Source organism: Pyxicephalus adspersus, chromosome 2, assembly GCF_032062135.1.
Source record: "Pyxicephalus adspersus chromosome 2, UCB_Pads_2.0, whole genome shotgun sequence".
NCBI lineage: Eukaryota > Metazoa > Chordata > Amphibia > Anura > Pyxicephalidae > Pyxicephalus > Pyxicephalus adspersus.
Window position 1 is genome coordinate 83,637,062 of NC_092859.1, and position 22,029 is coordinate 83,659,090.

Here is a 22,029-nt window from a genome sequence, read left to right on the forward strand (position 1 = left end):
TTCAAAAAGATTCCGCACTTTTTTAAACTCTATTTATAAGGAATTTAAAAAACACATTACATCACTTTTCTACAAAGTCACCTTCCTTTGTGATGCACTTTTCCCAGCATTGCCAACATTTTAATGCCATCAGCAAAACAGGTTTATGGTTAAGAACATAGCCAAATCCTGGGTGAAAGTTGTGTGATCTTGTGTAAAACCAGTTGTAACTATTAAATAACTATAAAAACCAGACAACTATAAAATGACCCATTCTATCCACACCTACATAGCATCAACTGAAATTCCACTGAAAGACAAGCATTTCACTCATGTATGGTAGGAAGACAATGAACTATATAATGTAAAAGAGAGGTATCCTATGAGTGAAATGAATCATGCAGTATGATAAAAATAGGAAAACGCTGTAATGGGTCAGAACCATGAAAAACAACAATGGGTGCTGAATAGCATAAATGCAAACACATGTTATCTCATTTTAAAAACAAGTCATACACTTCCTGCTATTGTTAGAGCGTTTATTTGTATAATAGGGGAAACATCAGAAAAAATTATTTTGGTTCATACTACACATAAGGTTGGGATATTAAAGAGAAAAATATTCGCACAACTTAGGCCTCCAACTAATATTATGCCAACAACACATCTATTCTAGCACTGATATACTGTAATAAGAGTGCACTATACCGGTTAAAAAAAACTGGGGTGAAGGTTTCTCCCAGTCAAATAACTCACATAATAAAAAAGTACAGAACATGTCAAAGAACTACAAAACATATTATGACTGGCTGCTACATGGAACCACACACTATCAATTTCTCTCCATTCTGTTGCAAGTAAATGGGATTTTTTTTAAAGAAAAATAAAATTGATTTAATTTCTGGCTTCCATATCCTACATTGAAAGGAAGCTCCTTTTGTAATCTGCTGTATCTCAGCCTGAACGGACAAGCAAAGAAAGCCACCCTTAAGGTCAATTAAGGAAACACAGTAAGCAGTGTAATGCCTAGTACACACAAGCAGATTCACTGGCAATTTTGTGCTTGATAAACCAGCTAATAGGTAGACAGTCCAAAAACACACCATATGAATGTTATTCTGTCCTTCTAATCATTATGGAGGGGGATGTGGTGAGCCACAGGACCATGGGAACTCCTAATCAGATTTGCTTGATAGCTTGCACACACAAAACTCAAATTGTGTAGATTGAATTTAAATTTTTCTAACACAACTGATCAGTAACTCACAATTGATCATCTGTTGAATTCATTTTAGAATCCTGGGCAATCCAATAATATGTTTGATATTTAGATCAAAAGTGAAAATCAGCCAGTGCGTACTAGAACTAAAAGCAGAATAATGTTTTATATAAATCTTAGAATGCAGCATGTGGGCTTGTCAACAGAACACCCAAGCTAAAAGGCCTCAGATGATGATTCAGACAGCATAAGATCAGCACTTCTAAGGCAGTAGAATTAATGCAGAGAAGAACTGGGCAATACAAAGTAATGAATGTGTTTTGAGAAAGATCAAAGACCCACTGTGGCATCAGGTAGGTCACTGTGTGACTGCTGCCCTCTTATTTCTGACTCTTCATGCTCACTCTGGTAATGCGCAGCGAGCTCAGTGGAAGTGACAAACATGGCCATACATAAAGGACAGATGAACCCCTGTGAAACGACATGTCTTTAGATAATCTTCACAACATATTAGCATACACACAACATATATGAGATACATATATCTCAGATGAACAAAGCTTACAAACAGAATACAATACTGCAATATCTAATTATTATAAACACCCATTTTGTAAAAATGTTTAAATCTAATAACTATTAAAACTAGTTGGAATCAATAATTTACCAACATGTACTATAGGCATACATTTGGTGTTGGCTTCTCTTCTGTAAAAAAGTAAAATTGATTACCCAGATTTCACTGGATTCTGTCAGCTTCTCACAACGTGTATTAGAAGTTGCACATTAAAGAAAGTCTGTTTTATTTCCTGGCTGATGGACATCCAACATTATCTAGCCCTTTCCTCTGCAGCTGAACTGTCCCTGGCCTATGTACAACACCCTGCCAGCCCCTTCCACTAGGAATCATCTGACTGCAATGCAGAGATTTAGTAATTGTTTTAATGGATAAAAAGGTATGTAAAAAGGAAAGGCCCCTACAGGCTGATTTCTAGCAAAATGCAAATAAGCAATTTACACATTAAACTGAACATCATAACAAACAGTATAACCAACCTCTGAGGAGCTTTCATTGTTAACAGTGTTTCCAGGTGCAGAAGGATCAGATTCAGAGTTTTGAGTGCCAACTCTTCCTGGAGTCTGCAAGAAAGGAAAAGAATAGATTAATGTAAGAACATCATCTTTGGACTGGCTGTCAATGTTACCTTAGTATTACTAAATCACAGTCCTCCTAAAGCCAAAAGAACTGTGGGTGTTTCATGTTAAGAAAGAATGTAGTAAACCTACAGTTTTTAACCAGACAAACCCTGAGTGATGCAATTGTCAAGGAAAAAAAAAGCATAAGCAGAGCCAAACCAGGAAGCAAAGCCTCATTTACCCAAATTATTTATTACTGAAAGACTAAACTTTCATTCCTGACATTTTATTTTTTAAAGTGACTACGCTTATCATTGCCTTATAATTCAAGTGGTGTTGTCACCCGACCCTGTATTATTCCCTGCACAGTATCTATATTGCGCCAACATATTACGTAGCGCTGTACAAAGTCCATAGTCATGTGACTACCAGTCTTTCGCAAATGTCCCTACCTCAGTGATATGTTACTACCACAGTCTAAGGACGATTCTGGGGGAAGCTAATTTACCTAGCAGCATGGTTTTTGGGATAAATCCCACACAAACACGGGGAGAACCTGAAAACTCCATGCAGATAGTGCCCTGGCCAAGATTCGAACCTGGGACCCAGCACTACAAAGGCTGGAGTGCTGACCACTGAGTCACTGTGCTGCCCATATTAAAGCCAATTTACTGCTTTCTGAGAATACGATGTACATAATGTATCACTGAACTCTATTCTAATTTCTTTAAACACACGGTGAAGGTGATCTGTATATCTGAAGGTGTGAACTCAGGAAAGGCTGTCAACAATGCCAACTTGGACTCAGAGAAAAAAAGTAAATACTGTTGAATATATTCAGATCTAGACCAGAGATCCACTTTAACTAAAGATAGCTTCCTAATAAAACTTTAGAACAGGGGTGTCAAACTCAGGTCCAGGTCAGAAAATACCAAATGTCAACTAGAGCTGGCCTGCCGGTAGACAGTGCATGCACCGCTAATACTACAAATCCCAGAATGCTTTGTTAGCACGTCAATCAGGACCCACAAGCATGCTCTCTCTCTCTCTCCTTTGTTGACATTCATTATTAGGCTTCCTCAATTGTAGGTATTTTTTCAATAAATATCAAGGTTGGCCGGCGACTTTGTCCAAGTTTTTCATTTTGGCACCCCTGCTTTAGTATATCCAGACAAGTCAAGAACTTTTACCTGATTTTTTATTTGTTGTCCCCGTAGAAAGCCACTGAGATTATCAGCCTTTTGGCCAGTTTAAATCCGTTTGCTGGCAGCGTTATATTTTTTTTATAAACCATGCATCCCTCTGTATTTCCATGTTCATTGTCCATCCCACACATAGGGGCAAGCAAGCATATCTACAGGGACCTCAGAATACCCTCATTCACACCACAGAACTGCAAGCTTTCATCTTTTCCACCCCTTCCTCTCAGAACTTCCTACGGTTTAACTGCTTGGTTGAGAGCAGCTGCTGTTTCTAAGAAATATGCTTTGTGGTTTCCAAGGAATATCTGTATTGCAAAAGTGAGTTTTTTTTTTTTTTTTTTACTAAAAACTTATCTAAATGCACAGGAAGATGAGAAGCAACCCAATTATCTAAAAGACAATCATATCCGTGACACAGTTCATTCTTTATAGCTAATCTTACACATGACATATACATTATTAGATATAATTTGTTGTACTGGTTGAATACAGTGACATTATCATTATATCAAATATTCCAGGTGATAAGCAAACCTTAAACACAGCTCACTGTCTATATTACAACGCAAAAGTGCCTTGCTGCCCTTAAAGAGTCAGTTAAAGCCAAGATCTGCCTAAATTTACATTGCTCCATCGTGATTTCTTCCCCACTGACCATGTGTAAGTTCGGACAACATTAGACAGAGACTTACACAGGGTATTTTATAGGTGGCTGTAAAGAAGCAAGGAGATGTGTGGAAACTCTAAATAAAGGTGATTATAAAGTAGGTTTTTACGGATTTAAAGACCCTGATTAGGTACAGTGGTAAAAGAAATACAGAAAAAGGAAAAGCTGGGTTTCTTCCTGGACAATATGTCAGGCCTTTCTTGCCTCCTTGTTGGCCGTGATGATAACCAAAAAGGAATCTGAAAGAAAGACAGAGCCACAGAGGGAAATAATTATATGGCCATTGTTAAAAAAAAAAACACGTGCTTTGCTAAACAAACTACTTCAGTTGTTTCTGAATCAATGACACCAGAAATATGCAGAGCATGAAATCTGACTATCATTTCTAATTGCTTTATTCTGTCTAATGACCACTAAGACCAGAGAAAACTAATCTAAAAGAACATTTAGAAAAACACTGATCCTTCCTCTACTATGATTAATGACCAATTACATGAAATCTGTATGTAGATTCTGGTCCTGTCATCTGTAGCTGATAGAGGATAGAAGTAATAGAGGCCTGGATAAAGCAACATATTCCACCCCTTTAAGTAAAGTCATAATACACAAGCAGAATAACCCCACCCTTGAGACAAAACTGGATTACTAAATTACATCAGGAAGTATTTATCAATGTATTAGTCAGACAAAATAACTACTAAGCTAGCTGGAGAAACCAAAGAATACAACTAAAATATTAACTACATCAGTTCAGATCAGTTTTCTTTTTTCTGAAACTAGTGTTTTATAGCTCAACAAAATCTATTATTTGTGCATATAATAGTTGATCAATATCCAAATGTCCCTGGCAGGACACAAACAAGTCAGCAATTCAAAGATTTATGAGCACAAAGTAGGACGATTCAGAACACTAAATTATGACCAGCACTTCCTTCTGAGCACACAAGCTAAAGTCCATGTTAGTCATACACAGCAATTCTGCCTGAACAGGTGTGGTCACTCCATGATCACTGAATGTAAAAGGCATCCTGGGACACAAGACATGCAATCACATCATAAAGAGAGCAGATAAACTCTGCACCTCACAGCTCCATTTTCTGCAAATTTTATGTCTGCATACAGAACAATATATAGATCATGAGTCATGTAAAACAGTGATACACAAATTACTCCACAGATGAACTCCTCGGATCAAAGCTTTCAGAGTCATAAAAGTGAAACTTATTAAAAACCAACAGTAGGAACTTTTTACCAGTAATAGTACGGAATAATACTCCGTTTACCAATAATATATGACAAACCGGAACCTTTAATGGGAAAATAAACAGCGGCCAACATGGTTTAGCACCATGACAATGAATATTCCTTTCTAGCAGATACTTTGAGATTTAACAATCTACATTTTTGTATCCATGGGTGCTTCGTGGTTTTCACATTTGAAGTAAATGATCCACTTAACCTGTTCAAAATATTACCTGTGGTGCAATGTCTTTTCAAATGGTAATTGCAACATTTGATAAAAATAATACATCAGGTTAGGTCAATGTTCTCAAGGCCATTAGCTAAACAATAATGACATATATATATATATATATATATATATATATATTTTCCCATTAGCTCGAAGGAAAGGTAAATTATTCAATCAGGAAGAGTTGTATTCTGTAAAATGCATCACTTGGAAGGATCATGTATGTCATTCAGTATTCAGGAGCCCAGCCCTGAAACTATGAAACATCTTTCAACACATCAAACAGAATGATGAAGTTCTAAACTTCTGATACGAACAGACAGTAGTTCATTGTGATAGCAAATATATAATATATGAAAAGTACCAACACAACTGTATTTGCCATACATTTAAAAAAAAACAAAAAACATTTTTAATAAATTCCCCATGGGAGGGTTTAAAGAAAAAAAAATGTACAAAAGTTTTAAATAGAGTGGGAAAGGGTTTAGAACTTCTTTCATGTTTTATAATTGTGGGTGACCTCTTTGGGAGCCATTGCCCTACTTCCTATGTCTTACTACATAACCCACAGTTCATAGGACACGAAATTAGAGGCATTTGTATCATTGGTACAGAAAGAGAAAGAAAGCAATACAGTTCTGAAAGAGGTTTCAATGCTTTCTTGCCTAATTTGAAACAATGTTTTGTTACAATTATTGCAGTAATAATATTAAAAGAACCTGTTGAGATGGATTTTTCTTTTACTGCCCAACCTCTGCTGCTCTTTACTTGGGTTCCTGTGACACATGCAATCCATAGAACTGTGTGAAGAAGAACTTGCTCCTTAACACAGATTCAGCAAGCTTTGTACATAAGCCAATATAAGTTCAGGATCCATAGTTAGCAAACTTTGAGGGTAGCTGGTGAAAGGTATTTAGGTTCTGGAAATAAAAAAGCCAAAAAAATGTGTAATTGTGATCAGCCAGTCCTGTCGGCCAAATATCCCAACCAGATAAGATGTCACTAACACGTCACTAAAGACTACACTACAAGTAAAGGTCAATTATAATGAAGAATTGTTAGAATGTATAAAAATGCAGAAACCAAGAAGTGCCTATACATAGTTGAAGCTGCTTTCATACATCTCTACTAAAGCAGAATATTGATCATTCTGACTGGGTAAAGAATGAAAACTGTGGGTGCCTCTAGTTCCTTCCAATTCTTTAAATCAGTGGTCCCCTTTAGCACGTCGAGGACAACTAAAAGCATGGACTCCAGATCGTGCATGCTTGGGGAGCCGGGTGTCACTCAAAGGGGAAGAAACTTCCCCCCAGAGTAACGTCATGATGCCAAAACCCGTCCACTCTCCTATCGCAGGTCTGAGCCAGAGACACAACCTGCCCACCGCCCTGAGCCTGCAATGTCTCCAGAAGTCATGGTCCGCAGCTCTGGCCGGTGCGCCCCTCAAGCGGGGTCCTTCTCCTGACACCGCTGGTGGGTGCACCGGCCAGAGCTGCGGCCCACCTGTCACGCGGCTGCGGCCCACGGACCAGGGGTTGGGACCTCTGCTTTAAATGACTCTGGTATGAAAAAAGTATGAGGGCTGCTATTGGTAACATCTTTAGAAATAATATTTCCCCATCTGTCATATTAATGCTTTGTTTTTTTCTGTCTTGGTCTCTGACCCAGAAAAACACAGATATAAGAAACTCTGACACTTTTCTGACAATCATTTATAATAAGTTTGTTTCAGGTCTGTGAATCAAAGTTAGATTCAATATAAACATTGAATAGAAGGTAATCAAAGCATTTCCAATGAATGTTTGAATTTCTGTTCTTTGTCCAATTCATGTAACTCTGACAACCAATATTGTACCTCTGCACACTATTGATGCTCTGTGCGGGGGGGTGTACGGTGTGTAACTATGTAAATGATCAATATCTGATGAATATCAATCATTTACCTGGTTGTGTATGTATCAAACAGTATTGAGATCATGCAAACTTGACAACAAAAAAATAAGAAAACACCAGCAAAGACATCACGCTAAGAAACGCTTAAGGACTCCATTTTGCAAATGGAGAATGAAGGAGCGACAACATGGACATAACTGCACAGGGCAATAAAGCCGGATTGTCTCAGAATGCTTTACCAGAAGGCTCAGGTGCTTATGCCGATTTAAAATTATGAATACACACCTGAATTATGGTTTTAATGCTTGCCTAGATTTCAGCTTGTAAAAGACTATACTTCTTATCTCATGTTTCATATAAGGAATGAGTCACAGGCCCCACCTATGTACTACACTTTGATAACAACCTACACATATTCTCTTCATGGGCTTAAATCGGTTTGCAGCATTGCATGTTAAATGGCCACACAGATTGACAGCTGCACCCAATGCTGTAATGTGCTATCAGAACCGTCCCTGACACCTTTATTTATTAATGCTATGCAGATATGATAAAAGTGGCTGTGCGGGGATATTACATAGCAGAATGTTGTATTTTTTTCACATGAAGCACACCAGACATGATTTGTATCATGTACTTGGAGCAGTAGGGAAGATGCTGCAACTAGATCAATAATATCACCCCGCTGTGCATACCTTTCCTCTTGCAATAAAGTACGGCCGAGGATGCCAAGCCTAATATATATCTTCCGGATTAGATCAGTATTGATCGGCATCTGAGGACGGCTTATGCAACAATAAAGCAGTTGTAAAGCCGATAACAAATGCATAAAGGAGATGCAAACAAGGCGTTCCCCGATATTTTAAATCAGAAATATATTGAGACTACGTGTTGCCATAATGCATGCTATTATGCTTTAAGGTGTTCATTTAGGATGAGCTGACAGCGGACTTGAAATAATTAACAAAACTCCCCTTTTCATAGGCAACATTGTGCTGCTATACAGTGCGGGCGCATTACCTGCTGCAACAGTTCAAAATGAAGGCACTGCTACTGGCATGCATTGTTGCAATACATACGCATGAATAAAGCGGTAAAAGCGTCAGTTCTGGTGACGTAGCCCACTAATCATAAAGTACAACTCATAATAAGCTGAATGGGCAGAATACATGGGCAGCACTTTGGTCTTTGCAGTGCTGGGTCCCAGGTTTGAATCTCGGCCAGGACACTATCTGCATGGAGTTTGTTGGTTCTCCCCGTGTTTGTGTGGGTTTTATCCCAAAAACCATGCTGCTAGGTAAATTAGCTTCCCCCAGAATTGTCCTTAGACTGTGGTAGTAACATATCACTGAGGTAGGGACATTTGCGAAAGACTGCTAGTCACATGACTATGGACTTTGTACAGCGCTACGTAATATGTTGGCGCTATATAATTACTGTGCAGGAATAATACAGGGTCGGGTGACAACACCACTTGAATTATAAGGCAATGATAAGCGTAGTCACTTTAAAAAATAAAATGTCGGGAATGAAAGTTTAGTCTTTCAGTAATAAATAATTTGGGTAAATGAGGGTGACATGTGCAGTAATATAGAACATTTGTAGCTTGTGCCCTCAGGCCTGGGGTTGTGATATAGAATAGTCTGTGGCCAGGGAAGGAGACATGTCTGTGTGATAAGGGAAGGGGCCACACAGCATGCAGGGCTCTGCCTCGTACAGCCAGGCCTATGCAGGGCAGAGCGGCCTGCACGTCACGTGACCCAGGAAGCCACCCAGGTCGGGGCCCAGCTCCGCTCCCACTCTGCCCTGTCAGCTGCACACACACCCCCACTGCTTTAGGAAGCGCCATTCACGTGTACAGCTCCTCACCAGCTGCAGTATCCTCCGGAACATGGCTCTGCCGGTCAGTCCAGGAGCGCTGAGGGGACGGGGGCTGTTCTAGGCGGCTCGGCCTTCGCTTCTCCTAATTCTTTACAAAGCAGCTCCTACTGGCATAGAGGATGTCTTTTCTTCTCGATCATTCAAACCAACGACAATGTTTACACTCCAAACCTTCTGCTCTGTCAGCCTGAGCCGGCCCTCTCTGCTGCCACCTAGCAGTCCTCCAGAGCAGCGCAGCCTGCTGAGGCGTGAAGTGTTTTTTATTATCATTATTGGGTGTTATTTCTGTCATAAGAAAGAATAGTTTTGTAGATTAGGTAGAGTGGGAAAGGGATAAAACCCTTCCAAGTTAGATTTTATGCTATTTGTTTAGACTTTCTTTTCAATTCCTACGATATGTGTTAGTACTGGCATGCATCATGAGTCCCCCCTCCCCCAAGAAGAGGATTTTAGTGGCAATTTCACAATTTATTTATTTAGGAGTGGTACATAAACATGCGTTAATACAAGTATTAGATAATAATGACGTCTTATCTACTCTGAGTTTAGTTGAGTGCATGATTCACAGTCATTCTACACCATATTTGAGAAGTGGGCAATCTCAATACCCAACGCGTTTCGCTATTGAGGTTCTTCAGGGGAGAATGGTATGTCACATAAGTTTGGATGATGCAGACTAGTTATGAGTTACATGGAAAGGCTTGATAGGAGTTCAAGTCTTCATCCAGTGAGAATAGGATAAGAGGATAACCTTAGTTTCAGATGTTGGATAAAGGATTTGTCCGAACAAAGCTACAGGGGTTCTGCTGCCTAGTAGGAGGTAGCTTTCAGAGTGTTGAAAGCAAGTCTGTGTTGAAGGAGTCAAAGCAGAGTTGCAATATTAGGTTGGCCGCCCAAGAGTCCCTGTTCTTTCAATTCCTAACCCTATGACAACAGAACTTTATTGGAAATCTCATAAAGTAAAAGGAATTTCCCCTTTGGACAGTAGACCAGGCATGGGCAAACCACGACCCGCGGGTGGTATACGGCTCAATAGGGATGTTTCTCCGGCCCTTTGGGTGTTCTGCAGCTCCTGGATCTGAGCCTGGGATGGGAGAGTGGGTGGGTTGTGTCACTGCAGACAACCCACCCACTCTCCCATTGCAGGCTCAGATCTGCGATGGAAGAGTGGGTGAGGTTATGTCATCATGACGTCACGCTCAGGGGCGTCATGATGGCATAAACCCACCCACTTTACCATCAACCCGGCCCCTCTGGCCCCTGTGGCCCCTGAGTCAAGAAGTTTGCCCACCCCTGGGTTAGGCCCTAGAAAGTGATGGAAGTTGCCCCCCGAACAAAAGCAAGTCATCTCATGGGAACACCTTGTCTGGCTTGGGGAGATAGGGTCACTAGGGGGTGCTAGTCTAAGCGGCAACCAGGTCTTCTCCAGAGCCTCTAGTGGTAAAGATGTTGCCCTACTGGTCACTGCCAGGTTGCAGTCCTTGGGCACACCAGGAGAGGTCACGCCACAAGCCAGCGGTCAAATACCAGGGATTCAGGAAATAGACACCAGTGACACAGGGGCCACTGCAGACACAGGGAACACAGGAGATACTGGAAGCAACAGGAGGCACGGGTGACACAGGAATATCCAGAGACAGGGAGGAACACTGGAACAGCACAAGGGTATGGGCAAGAAACAACAGACTGGGCAACAAGGGGTTAACACAGGAGCTGAACAGAGGAAATACTGAATTAAGCAACAGGTGTACAGCAACTTGCTCAGCAAGCTAGGGGCTCGGCACTAGGGGAGAAACACTGCAAGAACACCGAGCGCTGTGTCTGAGCTAGCTAAATAGCCAGGGATTATAATGGGGCTATTTTCAGATTGGCCAGTGGGTTGGGTAGAACTGATAAAGCTTGGGAGCAGAGGCATGCCCAGAGTCAAAACTGCCCGCATGCGCAGGAGAGAGATGCCTGTGCTTTATTGAGGAAGAGGAAAGTGTGACACGCCTGTTCCGGGAACAACAGAGGGCTTCCCCTCACTTTAGGAGATTTACTTTAACGAAAGAGAATTTTTCCTAAAAATACACAAACAGAGATCCAGAAAGAATAAGAGCCTCCAGGAATACATACGTTATGGATCCCGGAAGGCTTCTGGCTGCTATTTCTGCGCATGCCCATTCTCTTCTTCCTGAGACATTTTTCTACATTGAGGGGAAAGAAATGCCAATCTCACGCATGCGCAGTGGGATCGGAACTCTTTTTTCCCCCTTACTGCACCTGCGCAGTTCAAGATCGGGTGACATACCCAGAAGATAGAAAAAGATAGGGCAAGTTGGCGGCAAATGAGAATTCCAGGACCCGATCGAGGACCTGATCACTGGTGGAGGGCACTTGTGGAGGTAAGTGTGCCGTAAGTATGGTTTGCACATTATGGCACACACTGTGGCTGGAGCCAAGGCACTACAATGCAAACTGTTGCTACCTAATATAATTCATTGTAAATGGCACCCCAACACACTGTAAAGTGTGCATCAAAGCACATTGAAATTTTCACCCTGCATTGTGATGCATTGCTATGTAAAAATCCAAGCTATAATCCTGCTGGGATTGCTTAAACAGTTGTATCAGCAAATCTTGAGGTTTGTTTCCCGTGATGTCTGTTGGTGTCCACAGGCAAAGAAAAGAACCCTCCAGCATTTCACAGGAGACTGACTGCTCACTATGATTTCCTGGCTTTTTTTTGAGAATATTTGTCAGCATTATGGTATTTAGTAATAATAATATTGGCAACAAGTTCCAATTTTAGGCCCAGTTATTTTCTTTCAGGGGTATACAATCGGCACACAAATCAATCCTTTGCAACCAATTACATATATTCAATGTAGCAAATTAATCTGGCAAAAAACCTTAAAAATACTTTTTAGATCATGTGCAACATTTTCATGTAATCAGTCATCTAACAGATCAGGAAAGGTAGCTGGTAGAAGGGTGGCCTATACTCTTCAATCCTTTCTGATAGGTACAGAGTGGGAATGTTTTATCTAATGCCCCAAGGGCAGGAGGTGGTAGAGCATGGCAAAGATTTGAGTTTCCATAATGTAATTACACTTCAAATGTCATTGTAAACAAACAGTAATCCATTTTTTACTTGCTTACCTTACATTATACTTTTTATGTAATTGTGTTAAGACTTTTTAGGGATTTTTTTTTTAAATTAAGTAAAAACTTAGGAAAAATTTTAATTTTGTTTGGACTAAGAGGCTTCCTGGTTTGGTAGATTGAATGCTATTAGGATGTCCTATTTGCCAAGGTTATTTTGTGTTGTTTGGGTTCTACCCGATGAGGTTCCATCTTGCATTTTGCAATCCTTACAAAATAATATCCTGCAGTTTATATAAGGGTTTTACCCGCCCTAGAGTAAACTGGGCTATTTAGGTCTAGGCTTAGGGGTGGACTCTGAGTTCCAGTTTTGTATAATTAGTATGCTGCTGCACAGATCCCCTCTCTGGCCCTTTTGCATACTAGAGTGGGTGGGATGGGTGTTACTAGATCTTGTTGATTGTAATCCTTTGGTCATAACCTCATTGATTTGGTTACTCCTAAACCCCATGTGACTGTAACCCGTCTTTGTCTCATTCCTTTAAAGTTTGGGATGCAGTTACATTTTTGGGGGAGTTAACCTCTTCCTACTTACCGTTGCTTACCAGAAAGGCTTTCCTGATGTGTCACTTTTGGTTAAAACTTTTTGGTCTTTTAGGACTACCCAAGATACCCCAGAGGTTTTTCAGTATATCCAAATCCAGCATTTTGTATCATCCTTCTCCTTTGTCACTTACCAGCTTTGAGCAAAGATGTCAGAATGATTCCCAGACTCCTGGTTTAATATCCCTGATCTAATCCTTCTAATTCTTTGTCTAAGATTAAATATATGCAGTGTTGGGAGAAAGACCTAGATCAGGCTATTGATATTGCTGATTAGGAGGATATTTGGGCTGCCATTGCAAAATGTCAGTTTGTGTAGCTAAATTTGGTCCTACATACTCTCCAGCTTGCTTTTGATACTATTCTGAGAATGGTACTTTGCTTTATGTATGGTGGTCATGTCCCAGGGTAGTATGGGTCAGGGTCTATAATTTGATCTGCACTATTCTTCACATTGACCTAAAGCTTTTGAAGGCGCTGCTGGGTAAGCCGATACCTGCTGTTTCCAGGCCAATGCAAAAACAAATTATTCTTCTTACTGAACAGACTATTGCTCACTCATGGAAGACCCCTCTGTTAGTTTCCAGGGCATACTTCACAGGTTGGTTGGTATGATTAATACAAAATTGACTTCTAATGTTCTTGATAAGTATGATACGTTCTTAATCACCATGGATTTCTATATAAGAACTGTTATAGAAACTGATTAGATCATAAAGTAAAATTGAATTAAAAAATACACAGAAAACAATGTTAAAGAAAACATAATAAAAATACACACTTACCCTTGTATGCAGCCCATGACATTTTTCATGACAGTTCATCAAAAGTTTTTTTTACTCTTCTTTACTTTGCCAAAGTCTCAAGTAACTGGCACTGGAACTCTTCTGTTCTGGCCCACAGTGCATCTCACAGCAGGGATCATTCCCGTCTCCAACAACTGTTTTTGATGGATGATTTTTCCAGTGGTACCAACACTATCTTGCAATAGCAGCTAACTTGCAGAAAAGTTTGAATTATTTCAGCTGCATTCAAATATTCATATCTTAAAAAAACTTGTTTTCCAAACCTGAATTCGAAAAACATAAGAAATATATACAAGTTTGGAAAAGACACATCAACGTCCTCATTCTGTGAACAGGCCCGGAACCTGTACTACAGGATTTCTTTGTGGAACGCCAAGATAATTCTTATAGTTTAATTTCATGTTGAACTACAACTATCAATGCATACCGTTCCTTGATACATATATATACATCACCAAACAAAACTAGATCAACACTACACTATATTGCAAAGAAATGGCTCTAAACACTATACTACACGCGCAAAGTGCACACCTGTATTCCCCTAAAAAGGCATCCCATTTGGGCAATATCTGAGATTACAAAGGAACTGTACAAACCAAGAAGACTTTGAGACGGAGGCAAAAGCATTAAGAGAAAGACTAATACTCAGAGGCTATAGCAACAACCTCCTAAAAAAGCAATACAAAAAAGCTAAAAGTTTGGATCATCAGAACCTTCTACAACAAAAGAAAAAACAGAAGAACAAGCGAGGATTATCACTACATATAATAAGCAACACCAAGTACTTGAGGTATTAGTGATGTATGAAAAAAGAACAGAGCGTCTGCAGCCAGCCAGCAGATGACTTTGTGCTATGGCAGGCTTCTCTGATAAAGAGTTAAATCTAATTACCATGATTATTACTGTGCATGCACTGTCCTCCCGCACACGCGCAGTTTGGATTCTGAGGTCGAAACTTGCAAGTGATTCTGCCCTGACCAAGATGCGTCATTTCGTTTATAATGCGCATGCGCATAGAGATGCACAGGCGCAGAGTGATGTAGGAGGTTGTCTGGGACAAACCTTCATCCTTAATCCTCCCATGGGTTTGATTGGATAAAATTTGGGTACCTCCATCTGCGCCCTCACCTGCCAGAGAAGGAGAAGAGGGACCTCCCATTTTTCTGCTGGCCTCTGCTCCTGAAGATGCAGCTGGGGCAGGTCATGCTGAGGAGGAGGTGGCCGGTCTTGCTTTGTCATTTCTGACATTGCTGGCTTGGGCCTGGGCAATGTGGTTCTTCTTCTCTGCGGTCGTTGCCTCAGGCACCTCGGGATTCGGGCTTCGGCTTGGGCTGTGGCTTCAGCTTCTGGCATTGGCTTCCTCTGTGTCTGCTTCATCAATGATCCGCTTCTTTAGCTCTTTTGCCTTTGAAAAGGCAGTTCAGTGTCCACTACCGGGGTAGTGACACACGGTGGGGAAAGGGGTGATCACAGTCTCAATCCTGGTGAGGGCTAAGCCTCCAGCCCAATAGCAGCAAGTAGGTAAAGCTGAATTTAATCGACAATCCTACCAGAACGAGCAGAGGGTACCTCACTAGGACCTAATGGCTTGGATAGATCTTGTGGTTCTCCGCTGTCCCAGCTTAAAAATCTTTGACACCCCTAAGTACAAAGACAGATACTACACTTGATCTTAGCCATAAGACCGAGAAGCGCACTCAACACTTAAAACATCTATGAATTTATTTTTTGGCATTGGTACCACTCTCGGACCGCAGGAAACATAATTGTAAGTAACTACACATTGTACCTATACTATTGGGTAAAACTATTAAGTTTATATCTGTCTCCATAGGGAGTTGAAAACCATTTTCCACCTTTTTGATTTTATTATATGTATGAATGACCATTATAATATCAATGCTTTCATATAAATGCACAACCTTCTACGAATATCTACCATAACCATCAAATACAATTGAAACGGCAGAATAAGACCATTGCTTCTATTTAATAATTACTGTTTAATTATACAACATAAAAATTACTGCATAATAATTTTTTGATACTTTAGTTTTGTTATCCAAGTCTCTGCACTCCCCTAAGGAAGCCAAAAAGGGTGAAACATGTCGAGAACGAGACATGTTACTTATCTGAAATATTGGATAATTCTAGGTAAATCATATGATGGATTCCTTGTCCTGTAGAGCTATCACACAAGTAACCAGTCTGTAATCTCAAAAAATGTAGTAAATCTGTAAATGATTATGCCAAAAAGCCTCTTTTCTGTCTTTATTTCAATTGTCATATGTACAAAAAAGCTTGGCATAGACAGATGAACACACTACCACCCTCTCCCCTTCTCCTTCTTTTCCTCTTGAATCAGATTGGACAATAACTATGAAACTGTCCAGCACCAAACACAAAAGGTCTTTCTTCCATTTCATCCATTTAAATACCAGGATTACGCAACAGTGGTCTTTTAACACTGGACACACTTTGTTAATGCCACTATTGCCATTTTTATTGCTACTGTTATCTGTGGTTTAGGTTAGCATATGATTTTTATTTTAACAGATATTTTCATTATGTAATCTACCATTAAATATAAATGATCACTTGCTTTCCACATTGCTTTGTTTTGTTTTTTTCCTAAAGCAATACAACAGAAAATCTGCATAATCCATCTCTCAAAGCTGTTGCTGACCCTAATGGATAAAGTACACCTAGGTTACTAAAAACATGATCTAATGAAAATAAATAATTTGATTATCACTCTAATAAAACAATACCAGAAAGAGTTGTGACACATTGTAATGCAGTATGTTATGCCAAACATAGCACATTCTAGTATTCCCTGCTGGGTACTAGGTGAAAGGAGAATGTATTTTGGAAGTCTGATACAGCTACATGTGATTTGACATAGTATTACTATTTTTAGTCCTCATGGTCAACCCTTTATGTCAAGAATCTGTTCGCTAGAATCTTCACCAACTCATGCAAAAAAGACACTTGAATGTTTTTTTGTATCTTTTTTTAAACACTTTATTTTTATAATAATAGAAAAAATACACTTTTCAATAACTACATAACATCAATTAACAGGTTGGATACAAAACATAGTATGGACAACACACATGAACCGCTTTGTGAGCAACACGTACAGACCTCAATGTTATTATTATAACACAGATACAAAACCCAACTCATGAAAACCTCCGAGCAAATTGCCAACTCAACTCATCTTGGGGCTGCTCCTGAGGGTCTAGAAGCGCCTTATATTCCACCGTTTCTTGGAACATTATCCAGGGGGCCCAGGTATCCAAAAACCTTTGGGATCTATCATGAGCCCCGGCAGTTAGATCCTCCATTAGCTGTATCTCATTCACCCTGCGAATCCACATACCCAAGGTGGGGGGAGTGGTTGTTTTCCACAATCTGGGAACACAGGCCTTAGCTGCTGTCACCAGGTACTTCACCAATGATCTATTATAGATTTTCTTAAACCACTCATTGGAATGTAATAAAAAGAAGGCGGGGTCATCCTTCCCAAAAGGTTCTCAACTTCGGGCAAGACCAAAATACATGCAACATATACCCGCGGCATGGTATGCAGTTTGTCTGGGACTCTATACCAACGATTCAAAATTTTGTAACCTATTTCTTGCATATTGCTGTTTAAAAGACCCTTGTGAGTAAACAGAATTACTCTTTCTCTCTTTGTGGGTGATAATTGGATGCCTGGATCCCTTTCTCATGGGATTAATCTGGGATAGAGCATGAGGCACTCCTGTCCCCCCAACACATTTCTGTTCACAACCAGTGAGTGGTCTTCTAAAATCTGAAGGCTCAGGCTGTGATCTTAGGAAATGCAACAGCTAGGCTGACTTCCAGAAATTCAGTAGAAATGATAATGCCAAACTCTGGAGTTCAGCCAGGGTGTACCAGCTGTTGCTCCGAACATAGTCCAGGAACCTTGTCTTGTTCTCCTCCCGTAACTGCTGGCACTGGCATCAAAGGACTCAGTTCAGGAGAAAGAACTCTGTGCCCCCTGCCCCCTGTGATCTTACACACAATGGATTGGAGTCTCATGACCAACACCTTAGTGAAAAGCTTGAGGTTCTGGTTTAGAAGTGAAATTGGCCTATAATTCTTACAGGAGGAGACATCTTTCCCATCCTTAGGAAGTACAGAGATATGTGCCCTGGGGGAATCCGTGAGAAAAGATCCACCTTTAGCCAACGAATTGTAAGCCTTCAAAAACGAGGGATCAACTGCTCACTAAAAGCTTTATAATAGGGCATGGTAATGCCGTCTGGCCCAGGTGTTTTCCCAGTCGGGGTATTTTTAATTGCTGAGAGGATCTCTGGTCCTTCTAGCATGCTCAGCTGGGGATAGTTTGGGGATACCCGACCTTATCAGATACTGATTGATCATCTGTATTCTACGCTCCTGTACACCTGCCCTGGAACTGGGAGGATGCTACTTATATAAAGATTTGTAATATGCTCTGAAGCTTTCTGCTATTTCTGTTTTCTTTCTCCCCTTTCTGTCCATAATGTAGGGAATATAAGTCCTTTCTCTTGTATCCCTTGAGGTGTTGGCCAAGAGCCTCACACTCTTATTCCCAAATTTGAAAAAATGCCGCTTACACCTCACTATGGCGGATTTGGCTTTGCCGAGGCAAAGGGAAGCCAGTCTGTCCCTAGCATTGATTAGCTCCCTGCCAATGGTTTCATCAAGGGTCCTTTTGTGCCTTTTGTTCCAGATCCCGAATCTTAAAGATCAGGTTTGTGAGCTCCTCCTGGGACATTTTTTTAATTCTGGAGCTGTGTTTAATCAGTATTCCCCTTACAACTGCTTTATGAGCCTCCCACACCACCATCGGGCTCACTTCTGGAGTAGAATTGACCAAAAAATAACTCTTCAATTCCCTAGAGACCTCAGTGTTAGTGACCACATCGTCCAGCAGGGTCCTGTTCAGACGCCAATACCACACTTTAGGTGCCACATGGTGCAAGGTAATGTGAAGGATCACAGGAGCTTGATCCAAAAATGTCATTTCCCCTATAGAGCACTGTTTCACCTGGATCAGATCGGCATGACGCAGCCAAAAATGATCCAGTCTTGAATAGGATTGGTGGGGCCTAGAGAAGAAACAAAAAAACATCCACCAGTTGGTGGTGTTGGAAGACTTGCAAGGGTCTACCTCTTATAGATCTATCACTTCCAGAAGGATTCCTAGTATCCATTTTGACATCTGCTACAAAATTGAAGTCCCCCCCTTAAGATCAACAGCCCCTCTCTCAAATTTGCCAGGGCCTCCAATGTGTCAGAGAGAAACGTGGCCTGGGCCGTGTTAGTTGGATATACTGCGGCCAAAGTAACCAACTGATTGTTTAACAGACCTTTTACAAACATATATCGCCCTTCTGTATCTTTTTCCATTCCTTTCAGGTCCCAAGCCACTGAGTTAGCAATCAAGATTCTCACACCCTTGCATCTAAAGTCCCAGAACAACTGTGATAACCAGTGGGAAACCTCTGATTCCCCAATTTAGGCATCTTCTCTTGTTTGAAATGGATTTCCTGTATTTAGGCAACGTGTGCTCTATGTCTAGAAAGCTCCTCTAAGAGAGCCAACCTTTTCTCCGGTACATTTAAACCTTTTACATTTAGAGTGATAACTCTAATTGTATCTATTATGCAGTATCCTCAACTTCAAAGTTGGACTAGCCAACTAAAGTGCAAGTATAAAACTATAACACCAAGGGTGGGTAAGACAAGAAAGAATCAGGGGAAGGTTGGATAGGGTGGGATGGGATACACCAAGGAATTTGGGTAAGGGAAGGGTAGAGTCAACTGGTGTCCTCTCCTTAAGGGAGATAGAAAAACCAATGGGGGAGGTAAGAAAACCTAGGCTCACCACCAAGTGGTTTCCAAGGCAACACCAGTCCCCCCGGGGTCTAAAAGGGGGGGGGGGCTGGTCTAATAACCGCTCACACACTATCCGAGTGAGGGCCCTAATGCGGAGACTACGAGGGCCAGACCAGAGCAGGAGCCCCCCGATCCCCAGCAGAACTGCACAAAAACATGCAACAAATCATCATATTTCCAAGCACCATTGTCAAGTTGTGTACAGAGTCCTCTCAGTAGAGAACACCTCAGCATATAAACCAAACAAAAGGTCTGTAAGTCTTTACATGGACTAAGTAAAACAAGAAAACAGGTGTCCCATACAGGACCAGGTAAAGTAAGTTTGATTGCATCAGGCCTGAAAATTATGGGGCAGCTTGAAGCGCTTTCTGTTGCGTCTCTTCCTATACACCGCCCAGGCATTTCCCGTCGGGCCATTCAAAAAACCTGGACCCTTAGGCCAATCAGGGAGAGATACTTGTGGCAAAGCCAGGGTAGCTAGTAGTGCTGGTAAGTCCGATGGTTCATGAAAAACTGCCGTTTCACCACCCTTATTCGCCACCAAGTGGAAGGGAAAGCCCCAACGGTATTGGATACCATGTTTTTTAAATACTTCCAGTAGAGATTGCATCGTCCTCCTGAGCCCAAGGGTGTGGCGGGACAGGTCTTGTAACAGCATGATTTCCTTCCCGTTGAATATTATCTCCAATTGTGTGCGTGCAGCTCTCAGGTTCTCCTCCTTCAATGGGAAGGAAGTAAGCTTACAAATTACATCTCTGTGTTTCTTAGGATCTTGTGGTCTAGGCCCCAAAGCCCTATGTATTCTTTCCATAACTATGGGTGAGTCCTCTGGTACACCCAAAATTCTGTTTAATAACACAGTGACCGCTTGCGATAGATCCCGGGTCTCTACTGACTCCAGGAGACCCCTAATCCGAATGTTGTTTCGACGATTTCTGTTCTCGAGGTCATCTTGCTGCAACACCAAACTCTGCAGCAACTAGGAATGCTCATTTAGAAGTTCCCTGTGCTGTTCAGCTGTGTTTAACAAGGCTGTTGTGGTCTCCTCTACAGTAAGCACCTTGCTCCCAAATCAGTCTTAAGCGTGGCCAGTTTACTGCGCACTGCGTCTTCTGGCAATACAAGCTTCCAAACCCGATTTTGTAATCCCCACAGAATGCTGCCCATGGCCTGCTACCATATCCTGGGGGCTTGGGGTGAAGGAGGGGGGCTAGATGTGGTCAAAGAACGGGTATCCTGGCTCCCATCCTGGATAAAGTGTCAGGAAGAAGAGAAGAAGTCACATCCCTGCTCATTTTCTGCCCCGTGTTTTCCTTCGGCGCCATCTTTGATCCAATGCGGTCTCCCTGTGAGGAAGAAGCTGCTTTGCCCGTTTTGGTGAAGTACGGGTCCACAGCCTTTGATTGACGGTGGTCTTCATTATGAGGTGCTTGTGTGGCTTGCCTGCGACCCATCCTCTCGAGGTCGTTCGGCCTGTCGGATCGGGAGCTCCCAGAAACACCACTTACTCTGCCCAGGGCATGTGCAGACTCCTTTTTTGTATTTTTATTTCAATAACTACACTATCTTTAATCATGTCATTGTAAACTAAGATATGACTTTGGAAAGCATGGAAAAGGCAAGTTTTTTTCCCATCTACTTTACCTGATCTCACACCTTATCGAGTGATGCAGAAAGAAGAACCAGGAAGAAGAGGAAAAGATGGCGTCGCCCGGAGGGCCGTCCCGAAGACGAATACCGGGACGATGCGGTACCCAATGGAAGAAACCTCCAGACCGATTGACTGCTCTGCGGGATTGAAGGTAAGTGTATTTTTTTGGTTTTTGATGAGTTTCGAGTTTACTTTCTTTTTAATTTCTTTTGCACCAGTGAGTGGCCTTCACCATCTAAAAGTGATACTGCCATATTTACAGAACACTGAATATGTTTCCACATGCAGCACATTTATAAACCCTACATATCAAAGCTGACACATATTTATATAGATACCATAGTTCCTTTCGTATCATGTGTTTATTTGTAGAGGATCACTTTTTCAAAATGGTTTAATAATTTCTTGAATTCCAAAATTCAAAGCTGGTTGTATATGTGTCATAAGCCATGCTGTTATATGGGAATTTTAATAGATGAGGAGCATTGGGCTTGATTTAATAAAGCTCTTCCAGGCTG

The 22,029-nt window shown here is 41.1% G+C and overlaps 1 protein-coding gene across 2 annotated transcripts in view; it reads right to left on the bottom strand.

The window, feature by feature from the left end:
• Positions 1 to 9,622, bottom strand: part of EEA1 (early endosome antigen 1) — a 62,410-nt gene extending 52,788 nt beyond the window's left edge. Inside the window, exons 1-3 of one of the 2 annotated variants that reach the window (XM_072401242.1) lie at positions 9,438 to 9,622; positions 2,255 to 2,338; positions 1,541 to 1,669 (exon numbers count right to left, since the gene is read on the bottom strand). In XM_072401242.1, the coding sequence (XP_072257343.1) occupies positions 1,541 to 1,669; positions 2,255 to 2,338; positions 9,438 to 9,461 (237 nt within the window). In that variant the 5' untranslated portion in view covers positions 9,462 to 9,622. The remainder of the gene's footprint in view (positions 1 to 1,540; positions 1,670 to 2,254; positions 2,339 to 9,437) is intronic. The other variant, XM_072401243.1, reaches the window with a different exon arrangement.
• Positions 9,623 to 22,029: the final 12,407 nt, after the last annotated feature.